Below are 12,675 nucleotides of genomic sequence, written 5' to 3'. Positions count from 1 at the left end.
AGCCGCAACCCTTGTCTTTTTTCCGCCTCTCGCATTCCGCTCAGCCCTGCCCTGCCCGTCCTCGCCTTGCCTTTCTCTTTCTCGCCGCCGCACCACCGGAGGCTGCCATGCTCACGTCATACGCAGTCAGCAGCACCGGAGCTCGACTACGTGGACCGCTTTCGATGTCGGCTGCCCGTTAACACTGGACAGGATGGAACAGAGTTTACAAGGGTCCGTCCCGGGTTGTACGAAAAACCCTCCTCCTGCGACGCAAAGCACAGTGGTCGCAGAGTCGTGCACTGCATGAGGGCCAACCGCCCGTATAATAAACTACCTACTGTATGCCGAGGACGGCAGTTACTTTACCAGATACTGCTCAGAGTCGCACACCACTGTCTGATCCTTGACGCTGAAGCTGCACCAGTTGCCGTGCTGGCCACACTGCTCGAGTCAGTACGAAGCACTTTGACTGAATTGAAGATTGGGCCAGGACGCAGTGCGAAATCCGACTCATACGTACCGGATGCTCTGGGGGACATCTCAGAGCCATCAGTTTCCACTCTATGTCGCGGTGCTTGTTCCAGGCTCCGTCGCAAAAGGGTAGCTCGACGTGGCAGGTGTCGTCGCAGCAGACGTGCGTTGTGCGCCCTTTGCGTCAGCACACACAAGCAGCGAAACCAACAAGCACCCATTTGATGGAGGAGGGGGCAGCGAGAGGCAGGCATTGATTGATGTCTCGTTCGCGGGGCGTGGCGTTGGGACGTCCACTACTCACGCCTTGGAATATAGATATGTTGCCGATGGGTACGGCCCAGGCCTCTGGTCTCTTGGCAACCACCGGTTGGTCGTGGGCGCTGTTCGCGCGCCGAAAGTGACGCTGCGCCCGGGATGGGATGGCGTGGAGGCCGAAGATGAGGGCGGCTAGAGAGACTTTCATTGTGAATGACAGAACCAGCTTGGTGGTCAACGCGACGAGGATCCCGATTTCATGGCAAGCCCTGTCCAGTCTCTACGAAGTATATAACAACTGTATCTACATCACATGCCCATCTCAAGTCATAGATAGTATTTCCCTCCAAAGGTTTGTCTTACGCGATGAACAGAGTCGCTCATGCTCGTTCAAACACTCGCAGCTCGTTTCATTACCCAACTGTATGTAATGGGATGGCCGCGCCGTCTCACCGTCGACTGGACAAAAACGAGGCCATCCCAGCGACAAACGTAATAACTTGGCCGCCCACCACTGTGACGCAACACGGGCCCGCGCCGTCCATGTCGGTGGACTGCAGGGCGGCTGGAGTTAAGGCACTGGCCCGAAGCGGCCCCGCCGACCCAGCCCAGCCCAGAGTCCGCCAGCGGCGGCGGCGGAGCTGGGCGGAGCGGAACTCCGCAGCGAGCTCAGTGCGTCGGCCGCGAGGGTTTCAGGCTGTCAGGCTGTCATCCGTAGACGTCAGCACGTCCTGCGTGATGACCACGCACGCGAGAGTGGTGTGCTTCACTTATCCTATAATATACCATGCCTCTATGCTGGCCGGTTGATCTGGTCAAGAAGGATTGTGCGTTGTCGAGGCCGGCTGCCACATGAGCCTAGTTCATGTTGCGGTCCTCACGACCTCAAGCGGTGCGATGCTTATCGTCGATGAGAGGAGAACCGATGACAAAAGTCGTGGCACGAGAAACTTCAAATAATGTCTGATTGTCTAATAATTCATATTCTCGTGACTTTGACTTTGACTTATATCATGATCGTGCGTTGCCTGATAACACAAGCACGCTTCTAGCCACTGCCCTCATGCTACCCTGAACCAGGTGTATATATCCACGCCACGCCACGCCACGCCGCTTGTTGCGAGTCCGTTTGCCAACTAAAATAGAACATGTAGGAAATGAAAAGGATGGGTCGAAAATGGAAGCGCAGATAGACAGAAAACCAAACGCCGCTGATCGTCGCTGGCTCCTCTCAGGGAAATACCGCCGCGCCCATAGCAAGAGCTACCACCGCAGCCACAACCGCAGGCCCGGCAGCGGCTTCAACACGCAGCCCCGCACCGCCGGCCGGCCGGCTCGCCTTGACGTTTACGTTTACGGCGATGCTGTCCCTCGCCGGCGTGTAGCCCACGGTGGGGAAGTCGCACGTCTTCATGATGAGGTTCATGTCTGTGTGCAACACGCCCAGGTCAGCCGCAGTTCATCATCAAAGCCCGTCTCAAGAGGGGGCGTATAAGTCGACCACATTGGGTATCAAGGGGGACCATGGTCGGTTTTATGGTGGGAATGATGGAAAAAGACGTACTGTTTTGCATGTCGCCGCCCTGCATGATGCAGTCGGCGCACAGCCCTGCCACCTGCGGCACGTCGAAGCTGCGATTCTTGCACACGCACTCCTCCTCGGGGCTCAAGCCATCCTCATCCCCATCGCCGTCGCCGTCTCCATCCCCAGCCCCGTCCTGCTCCATGCCCATCTTGTTACCCGGGTTCGTAGTCGCCGCACCACCCACGCTCGTCATCGTCGTCGACGGCGTCGGCTGCATCTCTGTAGTGCCACCGCCATTCTCGGGCAGGGCGTGGCTCGGCGCCGCTGCGGTGCTGCTGCTGGCGACGGTCGACGGCACGGGCGGGTTCATCGTCGTGCCCTGCGGCCCGTTGGCGCCCAGGGCGAGCCCCGTCGTGCTGATGGGTGGTGCTGGCACGGGGGAGGAGGAACTCGTCGCTGGAGGGGGCACGTCGGGGGTTCTGGTGGCGCGTTGGTCTGGTTGCGTCGTCGTCGTTGCGCTGGGTACGACAATGACGGGCGTGACTCTCGATACTCGCGGCGAGACCTCCTGCTGGACGGTCCAGACTTCTGACATCGTCGACGACAGCGCCGGGCCGTCCGGCGTCGACACCGCGAACCCAGCCGGGAGAGACGTCGGCGGCGCCACGAGCGTCACAAAGGACCTCTTCTCCAGCTCGCCGTTACCACTGCCGTCATCCTCACCGTCACCATTCCCCTCACCTGCATCGCTCGAGCCCTTCTCCTGTGCTGCCGTGGGCGACGCAGCCGCTGTCGTCTGATGCTTCGGCAGGTAGTCGACCCGCCGCCTCTTTGCCAGCCTGCGATGCGGCACGTTGCACAGCGCCGTCAGCTCGACCATCGGCCCGCAAATCGTCGCGCACCGCAGCGGTATGCTGTCCGGCGGGAGGGCGCCGCCGGCCGCGAGGCCCGGGAGGACCGCGGCTACCAGCAGCCCCGCGGCGTGCGGCGCTTTCATGGACGGCGGCTTCGGCGTCGACTTCGGGGGTTGCTGCGTCTCTCTCTCGTGCCGGAGCGGTATTATGCGTATCGTCGGCTGCTACCGCCCTTTCCCCCCTTGTTCCGTGAATGGTAAACGTAGATCTCGTGAGTTCGTCGTTAAAACCGACTTGAGGCTCCGCGTGTCGCCCCGCCTCGGCGCTGACAGAGAAGAAGAGAGTCCGGCAGTTCAGCATTCGATGACGATCCGACAGCCTTTCGAGATCAGGATACAATCAAGATCAATGCCCTCCCTCCCTCTTTGCAACGGCAACAACTCCAGAAAGACCCTCGTGGCTCGTCCTCGGACCTGAAACGCCATCTGAGAGAGCAGCCCCCCCCCTGGAGGGTTTGGCCTCCAGGCTCCGTGCATCGCCTCCCCGTGCGTCATACATCCATTCATCACCTACCTACGTACCTCCGCCAAACGGGACTGCCTCACCATGTTGCGCGATTCCGAAACCTGACACCTCGGCCGGGGAGGCGGCGGCAGGGGCTTCGATTGATTTCGAGCCCGCGGATGTGCCTCTTTTGTTTCCATCGGGAGGTTCGGGAAGGGGGGAGAGGGCCAAGGACGAAGGACGAATCGCCCGTCGTCATGGGAAAAGCTGAGACGCGGGTGGATCGTCGATGAAACACCACGGAGAGGGCATCCCGACGGCTGGTCCCCCCCCGCGTGCGTGGCGCCGCCGGGACCGCGAACTGCACTCATTATGGTGAGGAGAGCTGTCCACGCTGGGATAAAGGTTGTCGCAAGAGGGTTCTCGGACCGCTGCGGAGGCGTTCGTCCTCTCTCGCGCTCGCACGCGGATGATGGTGGCTGATCATACGTGGCTGTATGTTATTAAAGCCGACAGCTCCTGGTGTTTTAGAAGCAAGGACAACACGCTGCGTCCGCACTCATAATATCTCATGCGACCATGAGGCCAGAGTTATCGCTGTAAATTGATCTAGCAATATGAAGCCGCGCGTCGGCGGCATGGAATTCTTCAAAGCCCCCTTCTAAATCCCGACAAGTTTGCTCCTTGAGAGCGGTATCGTTGCTCTTCCAATGTGTCCGCCCATCCACGACGAAACAGTTTTATAGCCCCCCTTGCCCCCCTCTCCGTCCAAACTCGTGCTCATGCCTGTTAAAACAATAGAGGCGCACCCCTCAAGACGGACGTGCGCCGATGCAACATCCAATATTATCGTGGTTTCGGCCGTTGATATGCATGACTCCGCTCACTTGCTTCGCCGAATTCAGAAGCGGTGCTGGCGACCGACGCTCTCGACCCGTACGCCGAGCTTGACCATCTCGCGCGAGTCGATGACGCCCCGGCCGTCAAACACCCACCGCGGCTTGGCCATGGAGCTGGCAATGCGCACCCAGTCGATGCGCTCCTTGGGCTTGTACTCCTCCGCGCTGCCCATGCCCGTAGCGTCGCCCGTCTTCTCGCTCTCGCGCTCCGTGATGCAGTCGGGGCAGTCTGCCTCGCAGCTGGGCTCGACGTTGAACCTGTCCAGTGGGTCGGGCGACGTCTCTGTCGCACGCTGCACCAGATGCTTGTGCAGGGCCAGCAGCTCGTTCTCCGTCGGCGTCGAGGCCGTGAACGGCCGCGGGTCCGACTTGGGGTTCGGCTTGCGCCCAATCATCTTGGGTGCCGCCTCCGGGACCGGCGCGGGCGCAGGCTTGGGAGCGGGCTGGTTCCGGAACTCGTCAAACTCGGTGGCGATGACGACGGCCGTGCTGCCCTCGCAGGCGTCGAACGCGTTGCTGTAGACGTGGACGCGTTGGCTGACCTCGGCGCCGAGCAGGGCCAGGATCTCATTCTTGACGACCAGCGGGTTGCAGCACGGGTCGAACACGGCCACCTCCCTGGGTCGCTCCTCCAGCAGCGTCTTGATCATCTCCAGAGCGGGCGCCTCGCGCGTGTCTGACGTGTTCTTCTTGAAGGCATAGCCGAGGATCGTGATCTTCTTGCCGACCAGGGTGTTGTTGAGGCACTTGATGACGCGGTTGGTGAAGCGGTCACGCGCGTACTCGTTCATCTTGACGACCTGCCGCCAGTACTCGCCCACCTCGGGCAGGCCCATGGTGTCGGCCAGGTAGACCAAGTTCAAGACATCCTTCTTGAAGCAGCTGCCGCCGAAGCCGATACCGGCCATGAGGAACTTGTTGCCGATTCGCGGGTCGACACCGATTGCTTTGGCCACCTCGTCCACGTCGGCGCCAGTCTGCTCGCAAACGGCCGAGATGGAGTTGATGCTGGAGATGCGCTGCGCCAACATCGAGTTGGCGACGAGCTTGGCGAGCTCAGAGGACCAAACGTTGGTGGTCAGGATGCGCTCGCGCGGAACCCACGCGGCGTAGACGCCGACCAGCGCCTCGGCGGCCTTCTTGCCTGACGGTGTAGGCGCAGAGCCGATGAGGATGCGGTCGGGGTATAGCAGGTCGTTGACGGCCGTGCCGGCAGCCAGGAACTCGGGGTTGGACAGGATCTCGAAGTGGACGCCGGGTCTGTGCATGGAGAGCTGCAGCGAAAGATTAGCAAGGCGTTTAGCTAGGTTTCCGTGTCGGGCCACGTACAGTATCGGCGACGAGCTGGGCCGTCCGGCAGGGGACGGTGCTCTTCTCGACGATGATGGCACCCTCGCGCGCGTACTGAGCAACGACGCCCGTGACGGCCTCGAAGGCGGTCATGTCGGTGGCGCTGCCAGCGCCGACACCACGCTCCTTGGTGGGGGTGTTGACGGCGACGAGGACGACGTCGGCCTCGGCGATGCTCTTGGCGACATCGGTGGTGAAGAAGAGGTTGCCGGGGCGGGACGGGACGACGGTCTCGCCTTCGTCGGACGATGAGCCCTCGCCGTCGGAGGTGGGCCCGTTGGAGAAGGACGTCTCGCGGCTGCCATCGCGGGCAATGCGCACGATGTCGTGGAGGCCGGGCTCGTAGATGGGAGGGTGGCGCGAGTTCCAGCGACGGATGCGGGTTGTGTCTCTATCGACGACCGTCACCTTGATGTGCGGGTTCTGGAAGGCAATGACGGCGGCAGTCGGGCCACCTGCAGGACAGCAGTCAGTTAATTGCCCATTGTCTGCGCATTGCGCCGTTGGGAAGGGGTGGGAGGCGGCGTGCGCTGATCGCGGGGCGGCGAGACAAGCGCAGTCCGAGCCCGAGACAGGGACGCGGCGTTGAGGAAGAAGCTGTGGAACGTACCGACATAACCGGCGCCGACGCAGCAGATGGTGCGGACCTTGACGTCGCCATTGAAGGTGCCGTTGGTGTGTTCCGACGAGCCGTTGAGGCCGAGCTTGGAGACGGAGTCGACGACGGCCTCGGGAAGTGAAGGCATTGCGACGTCGGTGGAGGGGCTCCCTAATAAAAGCAGCGGACAACAAGCGAGCACAGCGGCCGTAAGGGGGCGTGGCGCAGCAACAGTGACTGCGCAGCGACCTGCAGCTGTGGGATCCAATCCAAGAGGGACGGCGGCGGCGTATTAAGTAGGATGCTGAAGCAGTCGCAGGAACGAGTGAATGCCGCAACGATGGAACTGGTCAGCGCCGTCTCGCGGGTTACCAGGAAAGAAGGAGAGGAAGAAGGGAGAAAAGGAAAAAAGTCTAGCTGCCGGTTGGGAGGACGGAAAAGGGGCGCGCCTCGGGAAGCGTGAGGTTGATCAGCCAGCCAGACCAGACAGACAGCCAAGAAGCCGGCCAGAGGAGGCGGCACGGGGCGGGAGGCGTTGACCTGACTGCCCGCCCGGGATCTGACGTCGACCTAGGTAGGGCCTGGCGGGCGGGCTGCACCACCCGACTGCCGCTACCAGCACGCCTACATAGGTACGGGCTGCCCGTTCATACAGTGCAGCGTGCAGCAGCCCTGACGAGAGAGTCTCTACAGCGGGTCGACGCCCCGTGGGATGGATGCGCCCGGAGCAGTCGGGCCCGACCACGCCGCACGCCGCCGCGCTGAAGGTGTGGAAATTACGGGGCAGCGGTGAGCGCTGCCGCTGGGAGGCGCGGGTGCCAAGACGACCACCTGGCACTGCCAATCTCTATAGCACCGTGGCGCGGAAAAGTATACCTAGCATCCTAGGTCACCTTGGCTGCACGCCGCGCTGGAAGGGGCATGCCAATGAACCTAACCTTGCGCTTGCAAACAGGTACCCACGAGAGGGGAATGCGTTACAGACGCTCATGATTCCATCCGTCTGCGTATAATCCACTTGCACGCTCCGTCGCTTTGCGAGGTGAGGGAGGCACGGACCGCGAGGTACCTGCAGCCGCGGGACAGCAACATCTCACCTCGCGTCTGGCTCATCCTGTGCCGTGTGTCTGCGCAAGCACTGCCGACAGGTTGATTCGCATCATGCTACCAGGTACCAACGCACGGTGCGTGCGGGAACGCAACGCCAAGTTGCCCACTGTCTGGCCGCTGCTGTCGTCGACATCGTAGGGGGACCAGCCAGCGCTGCGAAGTGGACGCAACTGGGCCCCCGGGCGCCTCCAGACGCACCCGACGGGGTCGCCTTCAGCGGGTGGACCCCCGTGGGCCCCCCCAAGCCGCTAGAATGGGCGCCCAGGCCAGGACCGGCGGGAGTGGGTGGCAGCAGCCAGGGGCGGACTCGGCGTTGCCTCCATCACCCGGCGCCGACAGCGGCAAGCCCGGCCACGGCGAGGGCTGCGCGCCGGTTGGTTGGCCGGACGGATGCGCCCAAGGCAGCCGACCGCACACACCGTCCAGAGCAGAAGCATCCAAGCTTCCAGGGCGGGCAGGCGGGCAGGCGGGCCACGCAGCCCCCTCGACGAGGGATGTCCTCGATGCGCCCCAAACAAGGCAGCTGGGATCACACGTTCTGGTCGCACGGCGGAGACGATCAGAAGATCACTCGCGTGCGGGACCTTTTTGCTCTCTTTCTCATATCGCAGAGCCCTGACGGGAAAGCCGTCGTATCCGGCGCTCGCCCCCAACTGCCCTGGCCTGCCCTGCCCAGTTGTGTGTTGCTAAGAATAATATGCGCGCGCCGCCGCCGTCGCCGCCGCCGCCGCCGATGAGATTTGATGGTGAACGCGTAAGTCGGTCGCATTCTGCGTCGGCGACGGCGCTCAGGCCAGGCCAGCCACAGGGGGGGCCCGGTCCACTGAAATTCATCCCGGGTGTGGGGGACGACGACGCCTCCCACGCGACTCATCGGATAGGGCCAACAGCATAACTCGCATGCGTCCCTCTCGAGTTGTTTGTCTGGACGTCGGAGCAAAGCGGGGAGCCCAGAGCGAACCCCCCCCTGGCTGCAGCATTCGTAACGTCGCCCTCAGCCGTGGCGGCTGAACTGCCATCAGGACATATGCCAAGACCTGACGCCACGAAAACTCATGCCGAAGTGCCGGCAGCATTGGCAGGGCCAGGAACCCCAGGAGAACACATAGTTTCGCACTCATAGTGGTCGCTGGAATCGAGCAACGATCCTGAGCCACATGAAGCCGTATGTGTAATCCCGCACCAGGTACAGGGCATCTACGGTCCCGTCCTGCACTGTGCCGTAATAATAATAATCATTCATCATGTCAGACGACTGCCTGCCTTCCTCAGAACGTCAGGACATGGCCCGGCAATAAGGCCGAAACCATTCCGCTCCACAACGACGCCCTTCATCCGCCAGCGCCGGCCGGCGAGACTTTTCGCCCTGCTCTCCCTCCTCCCACTCACTGCTTGTCTGCATCCATCCACCAAGAGCCAGAAGCGGTCCACTGACCGCTAGAAGCCAACTAGGGAGGATGGGGAGGGTTCGTAGCGCCGCGCGAGCCCGCGACCCTGCTTATCGGGATCGGCGACGATTGGTGAAGCAGAGTTTGCCCAGCATCCCACGGCCAGTTGCGAATCCCGGCCGCGGGCATCATCGCGCGCCATTCGCTTGGCGCTCATTTGCCATGCTTACACGAGGCCACCTCGCGCGCGGAAGTCGAAGCGGACGAACCACAATGGCCAACAGCGTCTGGATCACGTATGGGAGGATCATGGATGGAGGATCCTGATCCGCCGATCACGATTGTGGACGTGGGTGCGCTCGTCTCGTCAAGGCTCTCACGCGCTCCATGATACGACGACGTGCGCAGTCGCCATCGCAGACGCAGCAACTTTGGTACAGCACTGATTAACCGTAATTATAGGGCGTCCCACATGGTCGCCCAGCTCCGCACTCCGCATCCGATCGGGTGGTGTCGCGGCGCGCTGTCAGGGAAGCCTCCCCGTGACCGTGACAGTCAGTGGTCGTCAACCGACACACTCTGCACAGCATTCCGCTGCGCCAGCGATGAGGCTCAGCGCAACGGCATGGCGCATGCGCCACACTCATCCGAGTGGCATTCTTTCGCGGGAATCCAGCCGTCCTACGATGCGTCGAATGGCAAGAGACTCTCGTGGACCGTCGTTCCTGCCTCTGTTGGTAGATTGCTCCGAAATTCGATTTTGTTGAGGAAGGTGCCAGGCAGGTGAAACCTCGACCCCCGCCAGCCCCTCCTTCATCGCAGTCACTTCTTTTGCTTCCCGACATTCTTGCCCTGTCTGTCGACTGCGACAAAACCTAGCGGTACCTCGCACGGACGAGCACGATCGAGCTCTCGAGCGCACACAGCAAGCGCTGGCCCGCATGAAGACGATGTCTCTGTCGTGGCCCGGTCCCGCAATGCCGTTGGGTGCCGACGTCTCGGCGCTGGCGGCTGGAGGCAATCACACCTCGCATCCACGCGGCAGTCCTCAATGGCGACTGATGTGGCCATTGCCGGGACAAGAAGACCAATCGCCCGAGTCGCATGCCGAATTGGCTCGGTGTCGGAGCCGGATCAGGACGAGGGCGCCCGCCTGTGCCCCTCCTCCAAGTCTCGAACGGACAGCTGTTTGCGGTGTCACGAGGCACCCGCCGCCGCACATGTGGCGGCACAGGTCATGCACTGACTCTTTCCGCTCTGTCCTGCGCGAGATCCGAACGACGGCTGGTCGTCCAACCAGGGCGACCACGGGGGAACACAGATCGAAGCCCATTCGCGACGCGGTTCGACACTTGGTGTGAAGAGCCGCAAACCCGTCGAGTGACGTCGATTGGCGAATGGGGCACCTGCCTCGATCCTAGCCTGTGATTGGCGCGTCGCCGATTGATACACCTCCGCCCACTTACACGTTTGCTGCCCAGATGCGCCGTGATCGAAGTTCGACTCCGCGACTTTTAGACACACTCTACAACGAAGCCGATGCGATGCTGCCCTGTGCTGTACAGTGCGACAGTATTCTCATCCGCAAACAGTACTACCGAAAGAATGACTCGGCGGATGACTGTTGGCATCACGCCGCGAGTGCTCCGCCGTTCGAGGCCGCAGGGGATATCGTCGGTTTTAACCATCAAGGAGTCATAGCGCTACGACGATGCTGCCTCAAAGTTCACCACGACATCAGCCTTGTCACTACCCTGCCTACAACTTTGCCCCTCCTCCGGCCAGTGCCGCATCCCCGAGATCCTTCACGCACCCCGCTGAACCCTGGCTGCATCTGCCGACGAACGGCGGCCAACCCCCGAACCCCGTGCCCACCATGGTCGTCCCCATTGAAGCCGCTTCGGCCGCAATGGCGAACTACTATGCGCCGCTGCTGAATCGTAGATCTAGACGCCTCAGCTACTCGCTCCAGCCACGTGCGTTCCGTCACTTGACGTCGCACAAGCGAGGTGAGGCAAAGAAAAGCAGGTCGCGCCACGGTCGCGACAGACGCTGAAATGTTGAGCAAACCAACGCGCTTTTCGTTGCGACTTCTTTGCTTCTCAATCGACTCCTCGCGCTGTACGCGACTACCTTTAACGCGGGAGCCATGTCGACAAAACCGCTTCTGGACGGCTGTAAGCCGTATCCCGAGCACGACCTCTCGCAATTTCCCGTCTCGCTGAAGGGAAAGCGCATCTTGCTCTGCACTGAATCTTTCGGGCCTGTAAATGGAGTCAGCCGAACGACTCTGATGCTTGTGACGCACCTGCGGGAGCATGGCGCGCAGGTTGCCGTCGTTGCGCCTCACAACCACACGAAGCACAACACATTCTCACCCCCGCCATCTCCCAACTTGGGTCCCGCCGACAAGCAACCCGAAGTTCGAGTCACGGGATATCCGCTCCCGTTCAACCCGGAGCTGTCCATCGTCTATCCTGTGCGCAACTCGACCCTGTACTCGCGGACGTTTGGCGACGACTCACCTCCGGACCTAATCTACCTTGCGTCTCCGGCCAGCTTGGGCTTCCAGGTTATGCTTCAACTGAGGCAACAGCCCAAGGAAAACCAGATTCCAGTCATCTGCAACTTTCAAACCGACCTCGCTGGCTACTGCTCCATCTTGTTCCCCGCGCCTCTCAGTCACATTGCCGTCTTTGCCTTTGCCGCGGTCCAGAGCTACCTCTTCCGTCATCCCTCCGTCAAAACGATCTTCTATCCGTCGCGCTTCGTCAGGAGGTACCTCGTGAGCCAAAATGTTCAGGAGAAGAAGCTGGATCTCTTGACGCGAGGTGTCAACACACAACTTTTCAACCCCAACAGCCGAAGCGAGCAGCTGCGACGAGAGATTGCGCCAAATGGGGAGACCATATTCGTGACAGTGTCCCGCATCGCCGGCGAAAAGGGCTTCGACTTCCTCTCCAAAGTTGCCAAGGAAATGGACGCTCGTGGCTTGCCGTTCAAGTTCTACATCGTCGGCGGGAACAGGAATGCGGACGTGGAAAAGGAAGTGCAGGAGCTGTTCGACCCGCTTCGAGAGCAGGGCAAGGTGGTCTTTGCCGGCTTCAAGGTGGGCGAAGACCTCGCAACGGCCTATGCGAGCGGAGATGTTTTCCTCCACTGCTCCGTGACGGAGACCTTTGGCCTTGTCGTGCTGGAATCCATGGCTAGCGGCGTCCCTGTCGTTGCGCGAGACGAAGGTGGTCCGTCAGATATCGTCCAGCACGGCGAGACAGGCTTCCTCGTTCCGCCGAATGACCTGGACGGCTTCGTCGCCAAGGCTGTCAAGCTGGCGCAGGACTCACAGCTCAGGAATCGCATGGCGGCAGCGGCTCGCGCTGCTGCCTGCGAGGCCACCTGGGACAAGATCAACAACAAAGTCGCCTGGCGCATGGCGGACACCATCGCAGAGCGACAGCGTGAGCAGGGCGGCACTCCGCAGAGCGCCCAGGCCATGCCGGTGGTGGCACAACAGCTCGTTCCCATCTACGGCTGGCTGATGATGAACGGGGCGATGCGTGATGTCCTCATGCGGCGGATCGTTGACGCGCGGCTCATGGGCGGACTTGGCGTCATCATCTCATTCTGGGCGGTAACAGGCATCTACATGGTCTTCACCGAAATCTTGCTATGGACGAAGGGGCGGTTGAGGGCGGGGGAGCGCAGAGCTAGCGTTTCCGTCGCGTGAGGCATCAAG

The 12,675-nt window shown here is 61.6% G+C and overlaps 3 protein-coding genes across 3 annotated transcripts; 1 reads left to right on the top strand and 2 right to left on the bottom strand.

Annotated features, from left to right (window-relative positions):
* Nucleotides 1-1,942: 1,942 nt before the first annotated feature.
* On the bottom strand, nucleotides 1,943-3,233 carry PLICBS_004777 (uncharacterized protein; the record flags this gene model as incomplete). The annotated part of the gene is made up of 2 exons (XM_018325844.1): nucleotides 1,943-2,139; nucleotides 2,276-3,233. 2 exons carry the CDS (start codon nucleotides 3,231-3,233, stop codon nucleotides 1,943-1,945), a joined length of 1,155 nt encoding a protein of 384 aa, XP_018175596.1.
* A 1,262-nt stretch (nucleotides 3,234-4,495) lies between these two features.
* Nucleotides 4,496-6,589, bottom strand: PLICBS_004776 (uncharacterized protein; the record flags this gene model as incomplete). The annotated part of the gene is made up of 3 exons (XM_018325846.1): nucleotides 4,496-5,767; nucleotides 5,823-6,298; nucleotides 6,454-6,589. The coding sequence occupies 3 exons, from the start codon at nucleotides 6,587-6,589 to the stop codon at nucleotides 4,496-4,498; spliced, it is 1,884 nt and encodes a 627-aa protein (XP_018175598.1).
* Nucleotides 6,590-11,088: 4,499 nt separating this feature from the next.
* PLICBS_004775 (uncharacterized protein) lies at nucleotides 11,089-12,666 on the top strand (the record flags this gene model as incomplete). The annotated part of the gene is made up of 1 exon (XM_018325848.1): nucleotides 11,089-12,666. One exon carries the CDS (start codon nucleotides 11,089-11,091, stop codon nucleotides 12,664-12,666), a length of 1,578 nt encoding a protein of 525 aa, XP_018175600.1.
* Nucleotides 12,667-12,675: the final 9 nt, after the last annotated feature.

Source organism: Purpureocillium lilacinum, assembly GCF_023168085.1.
Source record: "Purpureocillium lilacinum CBS 284.36 DNA, scaffold_3, whole genome shotgun sequence".
NCBI lineage: Eukaryota > Fungi > Ascomycota > Sordariomycetes > Hypocreales > Ophiocordycipitaceae > Purpureocillium > Purpureocillium lilacinum.
Note: the sequence above shows the minus strand (reverse complement) of the source record. Positions and strands in the feature narration are given on the sequence as shown.